This window comes from Staurois parvus, unplaced genomic scaffold (assembly GCF_062004578.1).
Source record: "Staurois parvus isolate SC_StPar_1 unplaced genomic scaffold, SC_StPar_1.0 ptg000145l, whole genome shotgun sequence".
In the NCBI taxonomy this organism is placed as follows: domain Eukaryota; kingdom Metazoa; phylum Chordata; class Amphibia; order Anura; family Ranidae; genus Staurois; species Staurois parvus.
In genome coordinates this window covers 16,755,311-16,769,790 of record NW_028317941.1, presented here as the reverse complement: position 1 = coordinate 16,769,790, position 14,480 = coordinate 16,755,311, and the positions used below count along the sequence as shown (strand labels likewise).

The following is a 14,480-nucleotide window of genomic DNA, read 5'->3' as shown; positions in this document are numbered from 1 at the left end:
ACAGAATATCAGTCTGTCCCTGATGTTTTTCCTGGAGAGAAGTGGCTTCTTTGCTGCCCTTCACCAAGCCATCCTCCAAACGTTTTTGCCTCACTGTTCATACAGTTGCACTCACACCTGCCTGCTGCCATTCCTGATCTCTGCACTGGTGGTGCCCCGATCCCACAGCTGAATCAACTTTGGGAGACGGACCTGACGCTTGCTGGACTTTCTTGGGTGCCCTAAAGCCTTCATCACAACAATTGAACCTCTCTCCTTGAAGTTCTTGATGCGATAAATGGTTGATATAGGTGCAGTCTTAGTAGCAGCAATATCTTTATCTGTGAATCCCTTTTTGTGCAAAGCAACGATCACTGCACGTGTTTCCTTGCAGGTAATTTAATTTGTCTTTCTCAAAACTTTTGGCCAGGAGTGTATTTTTATTTTTAGATTCCCCCTTCTTCCTGCCTATGTATAAGGAAAAATTGCCAATCTCTACTTACCTTCCCCACTCTCCAGTACTGTCCCCAACTCCTCAGACCATAACCTGCAGTACTCTTTGGTAAGTACCTCACTCACATCATAAACATAAAAGACCGTTCACTTTTTTTCATTCTCGCAGAATGCCAAGCTGTAAAATAGCTCAGACTTGATAGGGAGAAAAGCCAATGCTTGTTCGTAATTTTCCGGGGCCGAGTATCTAACTTGCGGTTTGTCCAGCCATCTCCAGGGTGGAGAGGGGAGGGCAGTGAAATTAAAATATGAAAAAGTAAGCATTCTTTTCTAAATGGAGCTGTCACAGTCAGGTTCAGAGACCAGTAGCTATAGCAGTAGAGAGGCTCCCACTGGCCAGCCAGAAGGTCACCTTGGTGGATGACATGGGCTCACCCGAGGCGCTATGCTTAAGCATTAACTGGTGTTCACCAGACCTCCTGATGGTGGAGATGGGATTTGCTGCATTTTAGTACCATGATATGGTCCTTAGGATCGAGTCACCAAGAGGTGAGCAAGCCAGGGTCCAGTAGCAGATATATCGGGAAGGGATCAAGCAGAAGCATAGTCCGCAAACAAGCCAAAGGTCGGTAACAAGTGGTCCCAGTTTGGGATCAAGCAGAAGTTTAGTCAAGAAGTGGTAGCAGAGATACGGACTGCAGCAGGAGTGACAAGAGCGAGATATTGGCTGAAGGGAGCACAATAATCTGGTAAACAGTAAGTGCAAAGGCATGGTTAAAAGAGGATGTTCATGAAAGGAACAAAGGGTTCAAGACAAACTAGGTTCAAGGCAAGATAATCCAAGGAATTGTCCAGGGAGCTATCCAGCATCCCTGGAGGCTCAGCAAGAAGAGACATCATCTAATATAGCCGAGGTCACAGGTTCAGACCTGGGTCCTGACAGGAGCACTGCATGTTAATGTACTGAAGACGCTGTAATGCTTGGGGATGTCTTTATTAAAAGTCAGTAAAGGTGAATTAACCCCTTATTTAGTTTATATTTTGCATTTTCTGGTTCCTCCCTGCCATGCTAAGGACATTTTTAAATAAAACTATTATATTTTTTGATTACATACCTATTTTTAGACATAGTGATGTTATCAGTGGGTCTCTGTGCGTCGTTACGCAGTGCAGGCAGATCATAGCCAGTGGAAGGGGCCAGCAGGGTGGTATACATAGCTTCCTGAAAACATCACAGCTGCCTGCCTCAAAACCCCTTAGCCATAATGTAAGCAGTAGGATGGTTCTTGGGAAGAGTTGCGCAAATATTCAAATCTTGATGGGCACACAGTGTCAGTGAAATCTCACAGTATGCTGGGAAATAATAGGAGTAAAGCTGGCCATAAATTATACAATTGTGTTCAATTTCCTTTGTAGTGCAAGGGCCTGCCTGATTGCCTACAAATTGAAAGTGTTTAGGTTTGACTTCATATTATATGGTTTTGGTAAATCTAAAGGAAAATTGTACAAGAAAATTGAATAATGTATAGCCAGTCTATGCAATTTAGATATTGAAAAGGAACCTGGACAACTTTGCAAGACTGAAGGTAAGGCTAGAGTTTATCTTCAAAACTCGGCACTGAAAGAGAGTTATGATAATAGACATTTAGTGTTGTGTGTCACCCACAACAGCTGGTCAGACTTCTAGACTGATCAGGAAGATGTGAATTCTGGTTAGACAAGGGTTTCTGTACTTTGCACATTGTTGATAACCACATTCAATAGGCCTAATGAGCTTGCACATTGAACTGAGAATTGCATTGTGAGACTTTGCCATCCAATAAATGTTTCAATGTAGTTCCTTTTTTGAATGCCCTCCCCTCCTTCCCATAGATGATGTTTCCTAATCCTTGGGACAAATCTGGCATTTCCCTAAATCCCTCCTTGACCTGATGCTATTTTAAGAATGTTGGAATGTTTTTGGAGGAAGGAATCAGTTAAACATACACAAAGCAAAATAGGCTATATATGTCGAGCATGTCCTGTTTAAAAAAAACACAATAGAAGAAGAAAAGTATTATGCAAAAGTTAAAAAGCAGACACCAGAGTTTAATTTTCAAGCCTGAGATAGAGGCACAAGCCTCAATTAAAGGGAGGTGATCTATAAAGGGTTCGTTTATAATAAAATTTGCAGTGCAGTCAAGGGGCCCAGTAGGTTAGAAATCATGGAGCATTTTAGAAAAATGCAGTTTTGTTTAAAGGATATGTAAATCCTCACCTTGTAAAACAGCCCATTCAGTTTATAAGAGAAATGAAAGGCAAAACATTTGTGTATAGATAAAAAAAACATTATACATACCTTTTTTCCCCTTTTTTATAAGTGATCACATTCTCTCTGTTCTTAGCTGCATAAGAGCTAGGGGAAGAGAAACTTCACTTCAGTACACTAGTCTTCCTAGTGAATGGCCACGGAAGGGAGGGGGGATGCTGTCATGACAAGCCTGATCATTGGGGGAGGCCCTTCTGAGTTCCCATCACAGCTAGAAAACTGACCACTGTGTGTTCCCCTGCCTAGTGTAGTCAGTTTTTAATAGGAGAGCAGAGGGACTGGCAGGAACACCAGGGACTTTATGTAAAGGATGCAACTCTGAGAACAGGATTAATTTTCAAGTACAGCAGGCACTTATCAGGAATATGAAATGTTGGGTTTACATATTCTTTAACTGCCACGCCAAATGAAGCTTCTGCAAAGCCTGACTTACAAAAATGGGGTCCACATTGATCGGCTCTATCCTGCATATAAGCTAGGATGTATGGAACGCTGAACGTGCCCCCATCATCACAGTGAGAAATGTGGAACTGCTGTTTTGCTCATCCACAAATCAGCACACGTGCAGTGTGCTGTCCCCTGTCACAGCAGTCCTGAATTTAAGCTAGGATGAGACTAACCATCCTAGCTTATATTCAGTATAGCTCCAGTCAATGAGGATGCTTGATTTTCACCTTTGGCTGGCCAGTTTAAGGCTACATGCACACGATCGTAAGTATGGCGTTTGGCTATACAATATAAAATATGCCTGTATTTACAGCACCAAGAAGTCTCAGCTGTGGTGTATTTCTGTCCATATTACTATATTACAAAATATGCGGTGTGCCTGTAATTTTGTGTTACCACTGGTGCATGCGATTGCACACACATAGAGGTATTTTCCCTAATGCGCAAGTGTTGTGTTTGGGAAAATATGTCCATGCTAGTATAATCACAAACATTGGTGTTTACACGAGATTATCGTTGCACATATGAAAACATCCTTTTCGGATGAAACGTACATTGGGCGGAGTCTGTGTTGACATCATCATGCACACTGGAGCTGGTACTAGCGGTGCTGTTTACTGATGCACATGTGCGTACTGATGCGTATGCATTATGTGCATTATGCTGGATATATTGTAAGTAGATACATAGTTTTTTCCAATAAACCAAGCGGTTTTACACTATTGGAGGCTGTCATCTGTTTCCTTTGCCAGGCTGTCATTGTTGGATTGGAAGAGATCTACAGTTCGGTCTCCCTCTGGTGTGCTCTGGAGCTCTCTGTTGGGTGATGCATCGCCTTAAGGTCCATACACCCCTGAGTTTTTAAGAACTAGCTATAATTTGGGTTCTTATTTTGGTAAGAGGCTGTGTGTGACATGGTGAGGGACTTGGGGGTGGCATTCCAGACAAGACATTTTAAGGATGGGTTTATTAAAATATGTTTACATGTGGTGTTAATAACTTTTCACATATAGTGATTGTGGTTTTATCACATTTTATTGAGGTTTTGTATAGTTGAAGTCACTTACATACAGCACAACAGTAGTGGGATACAGGTGCACATATGCCTGTGTGATATAGCCTAAAGCAACCCCCCCCCCCCAATAAAAACCACAGGTGCGTGCTGATCTGTAATCACGTGAAATAAAATCTTTCATTGCAAACTTACCTGTTTATATATTGTACTACCTTTTCTTAGGTATATTGTGTGACGATCGCTGCGTCAGACCCCAGCCCTTCTTATCAAACTCGTGACCAAAGGACTAGCCAATCTAAAACCGTGCTGTCACGTGCGTAACAATGCCACACCTAGCTGCACCCTGCACACAGATTTTCCAGTTAATGGACCACAACCTGTGTACCTTCAGCCTGAGAGCGACTGTTACTGGGTCAGGTTAATTACGCAATTAACCCTTCACACTGCCACCACCTCCTTTTTGTACAGAGAAAGAGGAAACTCGGCAATATCAGCAATAACACTATGATGTTTGAATAATCACCGCTATACCACTGTCACCACAGGCAGAGATATGCCGAAGTATAAAACACACACACAGTAGCGCTCTTCAGAGGCAGGGGGGCTTAGTTTGCATTAAAGAGCTTTAGAAACAGTTCAACACTTTCAGAAAGTAACATTTATTACTAAAAGGTCAAAAGGGTGATATAAAAATATTTACAGAAAAAGATGTAGCCTATATATATATATATATATATATATATATATATATATATATATATATATATACATATATACAGCAGAGAACAATAGCACAGCAAAGAGTTAGAGGGATAAAGTACTTGCCGTCAGCCTTGGGTTAAGCAGATCAGGTTTCAGAGCCAAAAGGGTCTTATCTCTGAAGTTAGTTCCTATGTTAAAAGGGAGATTCTTCAGCTTAGCTTAGCTTTTTCTAGGAACTCCACAGGGTGTCTCCCTGAAGCAGAGAACCAATCACCTCATTTGGGGAGGGGGTTGTGTAGGCAGGGAGCTCAGGCTATGACCAAAGCCTTCACAAATTATACTATGGCCAATAACTTTTCCTAGGTACATATAACATTCTATCCACAAATAGATTAATGCACAGAATCTTCTGCTGAACGTCTACATATGAAATATGAGATAACTGCTTGGATGGTTAAGGAGATATAATTTTCTGCTCTCCTGTATGTGCTAGCTAGAGGGTGTAATATACCAGGCGACTTGTCATAAAGTGAGCCGTCTGAATATGTGCTCCATGTTTATGTAATTGTCCTATTTGAAGATATTAAATTATATGAAAAAGTGAGTTTTTAAATGTAAGTCTGTTTTTTCAATTACCTGGAATGTCTTTGAAGCTCCGTGAGGGCTGGTTTATGGTTTTACGATCCCTTCTCCAGCAAGAGTCTTATGGACATAGGGGCACCAGCTAGTAAGGTTTATAGCCATGACACTCTCCCAATGAGTTTGCTGCCTGTGATCTCTGTCATCATCCAGACCACATGTCACTCAACAGAGAGGGAATGGGGGATATCGGAGGAATCTGATTTGAGAGAGAGATACAAACTGGATGACCGCGTCCATCTCTGTGTGCATGATTGCTACATATTGTACTACCTTTTCTTGGGTATTGGTGATGTAGTCTTTGCCTCCCAGCTGCCCCCTGGGAAGGCTATGTCTTCAGTGCCTTCCAGGGAGATCTGCAAGATTCTACAATATCTTGCAAGATCTCAGGGGAAAGCCCTATTTTCCCTTTCCCTATGGCAGAATGTAAACAAAGACGTTTCCCTGCTTTTGTGCAGGAAAGATCGTTATCGTCCTTTGCCCTTACTGCAAATGACTGTTCGGATATGAACAGTGCATATAAAAAAACAGAAGTATGCACAGAAACGGAGCATGGCGCTCACAGTAAATATCTCATTTTAGTTTGCCATTTCACCACAGTTGTATTGGTGCCCTTATTCTATTTTTGGTGGGTGATTCGAATTAAGTTTCTGTTTTAAATAGTGATGAACCCAGTAATGGAAATTGGGATATTAGTGACTTGGTAAACATTGGCGCAAAGTACACTTATCATTTTACTAAGGAGCAGAGTGGCAGTGGACTCCCCCCAACTGGAAGCTCATGCAGTAATGGTGATCTGAATTATAGAGCCAGTGGGGCTTATACTGTAGGTGGAAAATGACAGCTACAATTGTATCATGATGGGTGATCATTGGATTTTTTTTCTAATTTAATTAAACAATGGTTTGCGCAGTTGAAATATTAAAACGGTGACTACTAAAGAAGTGAAATTCCTATTCCCAACAAATTATAGCAAACTGGTCAATTTTTGAATGAGTTCTGACCCGCACAACTATGCGTTCATCCCTACCCAAGAATGTATGCTACATTTGTGCTGTATCATTTACGTGCAAGCTTTGCAAAGTGTTTCACTGTTATATTTTTTGGCTTTTGTTGGAATTTTCTCCAGTTTAAATATGTATGTCTGGGATCTGATTTTACAAGTGTTTGTATTCTTTAGTACTTTTCTGTTTCAGGTCACCCAAGGCTTCAAAAGCTCAGGCACATTTGAAATATGGATGTAGATGTAAACATGTCACTTTCAATACCATGTCATCATGACCAGGGACTCAGAGTGGCACTTACAAGTGAGAGTTTTGCAGCTGAATTTGTTTACTGGCAAAGAAAATATTCAGAAAGCCATGACAGTACACAGAGTTATCTGGTTCATTTCACTTGGACACCTACATTTTTCATTTACTTTTTGGGTGGTATAAAGGTCTTAAAATATTAAGGTAATAAATGAGAGAGGAATCCTGTGCAGACGCACACACAAAATATAACCTTTTAAACACACGCTCCTTTGGATATGAAGGCTCAACATGCATATGCTGAGCACATGCCTACCTGAGCAGTATTTCCTTCCATGGTTTACTGCACTGGACTAGCAAATAAATCTGCTTTTTCAGGAGCAAAATCCGCAAGTGCACTGTGTCCTGTTTGCTTTGCCTCTCATGCAGAATGTATTATGGTGTGAAAAAATGCTAGCAAAAATTAGACTCAAAACAAAAATCTAAAATGTAAGCTGCACTCCAAAACGTAGCTCTTCTTTGGAGTGTGGCTTACATTTTTAATATTTTAGAAGTGGAGAGTGGTGATGGATGGGCTGTCATAGCTAGCATCTGGGTTGTCCATGTGTAATAAAATCTGGAAGCTGATTGGTTTCTATGCAGAGCTGCACCAGATTTTTAACTCTCCAACTTTAATAAATAACTCCCAATGAGTTCAAACCAGCCAGGGCTTGATGGTCCACTTTTATTTATTTAAAGGAAAAGTAAAAATTCAAAAGTAACTTTAGCATCACCCTCGCAGGGGTTTCCAACACAGTTTCAATACACAAAAGCAAATAGTTTTTTAGCCTCATGGTTTCTTCTTGCAGTACCACTGCTCAGGTCTCAAGATTATCATTATTATTATACAGTGTTTATATAGCGCCAAAAAGTTTGCTCAGCGCTGTACAATATAGTGGGGGACAGTACATGAGACAATACAGTAACAAAACAATATACGAGAGGTTCAAGGGCCCTGCTCTTTTGAGCTTACAATCTGAGTAGACCTGTCTGGTTCCTCAGTCCATCTTTCTGCAGCACTGTACTCACGTACAACACTCTGTACCTCTTGCACTTTCTGTTTTATTACGGCTCCCTGCTGATTTGACCCACTTCCTGACTTTTGGGCAGGGGACCTCCTGTCTCCTGGCTTGAGCCCCAAATCACTGCTAGCTTGTTGACTATAATGGCTGTGCATACCTACACACTCAGATTCTTGGTCTCTGGTAAGACCTGGACCTAGGGTTAGAGGCGTCTTCCCTTCCAAAGCTCTTCAAAGCCTCTGGAGTTCAAAACCCAATTTGGGGATTAAAAAAACAGAACAAAACTGAAAAACCCTAATTTTCTTTGCTCAGAACAGATATTTGACATAAATCAATCTGCTTCTGAGGGAACCCTGTGTGCTGTATACATTGTCCAACACCATGGCAGAGCATAGCACTGTCACAATAGACAAAAGAGAAAATTCAGAAAGAGAAGAGTTTGACAAAAAGCGTATCTGTGGGCAAAATGAAAAATCATGTTTTCATTTCCACATTGTATTTCATATATTTCTAACATGTTACTATTATCTGAACAATCTTTGTTTGTAAACTTACTTTGTGATGATCCCCACACATGTACTTCCTAAAATTCTGTGCCACATATTTACTATGCCTTAAAGTGTTACTAAATCCAGGTCTCTGCATTCACTCTGTCTGGTCTCTCACGGTACACACAATATGGAAATGCAATTATTTTAGTAAATATAAACTGCTAAATACTTTTTCTCATCAGCAGTTAGAGCAGTCTTGTGACTTCAGCAGAACACTGGTTAAAGCTTGTAGGAGGAGTTTTCTTTCTGCTCTTGGAGGATGTGAAACCCCTGACCATCTGTCTGCACAGTGCTGATTGGCCCTGTGCTGATCACGTGCACCCTCCCAAGAAAAAAAAAAAAACCTCTCTAGCAATACACAATAAACTGAGCATGTGCTTGTGACCACGGATTCAGTCTGTATCAGGTGGTCATTTCAACAAGAGGGGCAGAGAAGAAAGGATCAAACAGCCTTTTTATACAATACAAAGGATTAACCCCTTAGGTTCCACAGTGAATATAACAAGCATGCTTTACTGCATATACAGACTGATTTTACTGTTGTGGGTTTAGTAACACCTTAAAGCAGAGCTCTAGGCTCTACACAAAAAAATAAAAGTCAGCAGCTACAAATCTGATGTAGATGCTGACTTTTATTATAAGGACACTTACCTGTCCACAAATCCAGCGATGTGCTCACCCGGGCTGATTCTTCAGTTGGCTTTGGGTGCAGGAGTCAGCATCTTAAGTAAGGGAAACCGGCAGTGAAGCCTTCCGTTGTGTGAATGGTCCCGCAGTCTTCTGTGAACTGGCCCAGAATGTTTTGTGGGAGGGAGGCCGAACCTGTGGCTCAGATTTCCGCGGAGCATCTGACCGGAAGTGGGAGTGGGTACCTGTCAAAACCAGGTACCCGCTCCCTCCTCTTCCACAAAAAGTGCCAGATTTGGCAGTGAAAGATAGTAAAAAAGTAAGAAGTCAAAAATTAAAGGAACGCTTTTTAATCAGAGTATAGCATCAGCTCAATTAAAGTTCTGGGATATTGATCTGGTCAGTTAAGTAGCAGAGGGGGTTGTTAATCAGTTTCAGCTGCTTTGGTGTTAATGAAATTAACAGGTGCACTAGATGGGCAACAGTGAGATGACCCCCAAAATAGGAATGGTTTTACAGGTAGATTTTCCCTAATCATCTTTTATGTCTGTTTTTCTCTAGTTTTGCATTTGGCTAGGATCAGTGTCACTAAGCATGAGGCAATACCTGAACCTTACAGAGGTTGCACAGGCAGTCCAACTCCAGGATGGCACATCAATACGTGCCATTGCCAGAAGGTTTGCTGTGTCTCCCAGCACAGTCTCAAGACATGGAGGAAATTCCAGGAGACAGGCAGTTACTCTAGGAGAGCTGGACAGGGCCATAGAAGGTCTTAAAACCCATCAGCAGGACTGATATCTGCTCGTTTGTAGAAGGAAGGACAGCATAAGCACTGCCAGAGCCCTACAAAATTACCTTCAGCAGACCACTGGTCTGAACGTCTCTGACCAAACAATCAGAAACAGACTTCATGAGAGTGGCCTGAGGGCCTGACATCCTCTAATGGGCCCTGTGCTCGTTGCCTGGCACCATAGAGCTTGATTGGTGTTTGCCATTGAACACCAGAATTGGCCGGTCCGCCGTTGGTGCCCTATGATTTTCACAGATGAGAGCAGGTTCACCCTGAGCACATGTAACTGATGTGAAAGGGTCTGGAGAAGCTGTGGAGAATGTTATGCTGCCTGTAACATCATTCAGCATGACTATTTTGGTGGTGGATCATTGATGGTCTGGGGAGGCATATCCATGGAGGGACACACAGACCTCTACAGGCTAGACAATGGGACCCTAACTGACATTGGGTATTGGGATGAAATCCTTGGACACATTGTCAGACTCTACACTGGTGCAGTGGGTCCTGGGTTCCTCCTGGTGCACGACAATGCCCGGGCCTCATATGGCGAGGGTATGCAGGCAGTTCCTGGAGGATGAAGGAATTGATACCATTGAATGGCCCCCATGCTCGCCTGACCTAAATCCAAAAGAACACCTCTGGGATATTATGTTTCGGTCCATCCGACGACGCCAGGTTACACCTCAGACTGCCCTGGTCCAGATCTGGGAGGAAATACCCCAGGACACCATCCATCATCTCATTAGGAGCATGCCCCGACGTTGTCAGGTATGCATACAAGCACGTGGGGGCCATACTACTGAGTACCATTTTGAGTTGCTACAATGAAATTTCAGTAAAATGGACTAGACAGCTGCATCATTTTTTCACTTTGATTTTCGGAGTGTCTTTGAATTCAGTCCTCTGTAGGGTGATAATTTTCATTTCCATCAAACGATGGGGCATCCTTACGTTCCTAGCACACTACCCAGTCCATAGATATCCAGCATGATATTTTCCCCCATTGAGATTTGATGTGTTTTCAAAGTGTTCCTTAAATGTTTTTGAACAGTGTATAATTTGAAGCTGCAGTTGTGCATCCTAAGCAGTGTTTACAGATACGTATATAAATTTCATAACCCACTAAAATGTCAGGTGTCAGGTATATGTTATACTATAAACGTAGTAATGCATCCATGAAACAAACCTGATGTAAGTATGGAATAACAAATCGGAGAGGTTATTTACTTATTTATTTTATAGTCTATATGTTATTGCATAAACATTTTTGACATTTACCGTACATGCATGTTTTGAGTAATGATGACATGTGTTTATACTGGGTTTTCGATTTGTAACAGTTCTGTTCCTTTTTTGCCTGCTTATGGTAACTGTACAGGGAAATGCTTGAGGATGGGTGCAGCTTAGGATGTAGATAGAAGCTGGAATTTGGACCTTTGCACTGTAAATATACTGAGCTAAGCAACTGACCTTCACATTCATAACTTCGTCTAGACAAGGCATTTGTGTTCTCTCTAATCAAGTTTCATAAAGGTAGAAATCCTTGGTCAAGACACTTAGATGCTTTCAATAGCAGTATAAACTAATTAAACCCGTTTTTATAGATTTCTTCACACACACAAATCATGTCAACGCATGATGTATGAACATGATTAATGTAATGTCCTCTTAGGCATATATTACCATAGCAGCCTTAAAGCAAATTCATAAAAATTAAAATTCACACTCCCTACCAATGCTTAAACTTGGCCAACTTTCTAGGCCGCTGAGCCAAAATCCCCGTAGTTCTGGGTTTTGGAGAGAGAGCATGTGACAGGCCCTCTTCCTACCCACGATGCAGTGTTCCTGTCTTGAATGGCTAATGGAAAGGCCTCAGTGCTGTCACATGGGTATCAAGGGGCATACGGAAGTATGTCTGACATGTTCTCTTCTGACATGTTTTCAGTTACGTAAAATAAAGAATTAAATAGGGCCCACAATTAAACAGTTAATTACAAGATATAACTAGAAGATTTATTTATTATTAAATGCTCTTTATACAGCTCTTCACATTAGTTGCACAGCTAATGCTCTATTATTGTGACAGTGTGACATTTTCCCATTATTTTCTTATTCAGGTGAATGCATCACGTCAAGAAGCGAAACTCATGGAGGAGAGTGATCAACTAATTGAAATTATTCAACAGAGAAGACAAATTATTGGAACAAAAATTAAAGAAGGAAAGGTAAATGTAAACCCTTTAAATTATAATAGTTTTGGATAGAAAGGAGATGGATTAGAACCCCTGTTAGTATTTATTGCTGTCTGTGCCCCGGTTAAGGAGATTGACCCTCTCTATTTGTCCGGTTTACCATTATCATTGAAAGTAAAAGTAAAAGAAAATCTCAAATTTTGGGCTGTCCCCAGAAAAGTTAGAGGGGACATCTTCCTGTGGGAACACTAGTTTTGATGACCTTGGGGTCCCCAAGAAATTCCCTTTAATTTTGCAGGGATTTCCTCTAAGTTTCTGTTTGGCTATTGGACAGGAAGTAAAGGGAAATCTCCCATCAGATAGGCTGTGTCCAAAATGAAAAAAAGATTACCTGAAGTTCTGCTTTAACCATTAGCTGCCCGGCCAATGGCCGCTTGGCGGCCGGCAAAATCCTTCAGTGTTCGGCGTCCTCCTGGGCATGCACAGTTTGCGCGCCTGCAGAGCTGCGCAGCGGCGCGATCTGTCACCGGCCGTGTCCGAGGTACACGGCCGATGACAGATCTGAGTACCGGCCCCGTTGCCGGTACCATGTGACCTGCTGTGACCAATCACAGCAGGTCACATGACAGTTGTATACAATGGATGGCTTCATTCATGCCATCCATTGTATACTAGTGTGGCCAGCTGTGAATGGTCACAGTGATCACATGCACAAGCTGGGCCAATCACAGCCCAGCTGTGTCATGTGATTTGCCGTGGCCAAATCACAGCTAAGCTCAGAAAAAAAAAAAAACCCTGAATGAATCGATGTCATTCAGGTAAATGCTTGCTTATAGCAAAGTAATTCTTGGCTATAAGCAAATTGTGTAAAAAAAAAAAAAAAATTCTGATCACTTCCCCAAAGTAGTACAATGTTACTATGGTAACATTATACTACTTTGGTCATAGTGAAATATAAAAAAAAATCTTTAAAAAAAGAAAAAAATTTAATAAAAATTAACAATAATAAAAAAAATTTAAAAAAAATGTATATATTTTTTTTCATACTGTCACCAGTTAGTGTCCCTGATCACCGCCATGCCAATTATATGATGACGCTGTACTGCACTGGTTACCATATGTAAAAAAAAAAAAATAGTGAAAATATTTTTTTTTCATTTTCCGAAAAATTATGACAAAAAAATACAACTTTGAAAAACTCGCCATGCCTCTTATGAAATATGTCGGACTGTCTACTTTGCAAAAAAGATATATCCCATAGTTTGTGAACTCTATAATTTCCTACAAACTAAATATTACATACTAATTTGGGTTATTTTCACCAAAGACATGTGGCAGAATACATCTTGACCTAAATTTATGAAGAACAATTATATATTTGCAAACTTTTATAACCGAAACAAAGAAAAACATGTTTTTTTTTTTTTTTGTTTTGTTTTGTTTTTTGTTTTTTTTCAAAATTTTCTGTCTTTTTTCTTGTTTATTTAGCAAAAAATAAAACCCCCATTGGTGATTAAATACCACCAAATAGTTGTGTGAAGAAAATGATAACATTTTAGTTTGAGTACAATGTTGTATGACTGCGCAATTGTCATTCAAAGTGTGAGAGCGCTGAAAGCTGAAAAATGGCTTGGGCAGGAAGGGGGTAAAAGTGCCCGGTATGGAAATAGTTAATAGCAATGAATTAATTTCATATGTAAGTGCAGTAACTGTGATTCATGTAGTATATTGTATTTACATACATGTACTGTGTGTGTATATATGTATGTATATGTATATATATATATATATATATATATATATATATATTTGGGTCACTAGTGTCAACTTTATAATCTTTTAAAACTACAACTGGATAATCTCATAGATAGCGGGCTCCTATATTTCTGCCTATATTATACAAAAAGAGAGTGAGATATCCTCTTGATGCAAACAAAAATCTTTACTTCAAAAGTCCCATATGAGTACACACAAAAAGGATTAAGCCAAGCAACTGTACAATTTTTCCAGCAAATATATATATTTTACTTGCATAACAGATAGTGGCATGAGACTGGGACAGCCTGGAACAATTTAAAGCAGGTTTGTCCTGCAGTTTTATTCAGGCAGAGCTTTTCAATGCAAGAGTGTTTTGTACATCAAGTCCAAAAAACAAACAAAATATCAGAAGTCAACCTTTTCACCCAGCTGTACACCCTTACAGCAAAGAGAGCCCTGAGCATCAGTCAGCTCACATATATAAAGATGGCTGAGACTAATTACTGAGGTCTGACTAATGGGTAAGATGTGAACTCAGGGATGAAGGCTTCATTCCACCAAAAGCTCTACAAAGCCTCCGGGCTCCAAGACCTAGACCAGAAACGATTAGGATCAGAAAAGTCCAAAAAGTTTGTTTTGCCAATAACAGACAGAAATCCTTGAACTTCTCCACGTGTGTATGTGAGAATGCTAGGTCACACATAT

At 40.6% G+C, this 14,480-nt stretch overlaps 1 protein-coding gene across 1 annotated transcript in view; it reads left to right on the top strand.

The window, feature by feature from the left end:
• Positions 1–14,480, top strand: part of MID1 (midline 1) — a 276,740-nt gene that overhangs the window by 174,675 nt on the left and 87,585 nt on the right. The window contains exon 4 of the mRNA XM_089673900.1: positions 11,943–12,050. Within this exon, the coding sequence (XP_089530026.1) occupies positions 11,943–12,050 (108 nt within the window). The remainder of the gene's footprint in view (positions 1–11,942; positions 12,051–14,480) is intronic.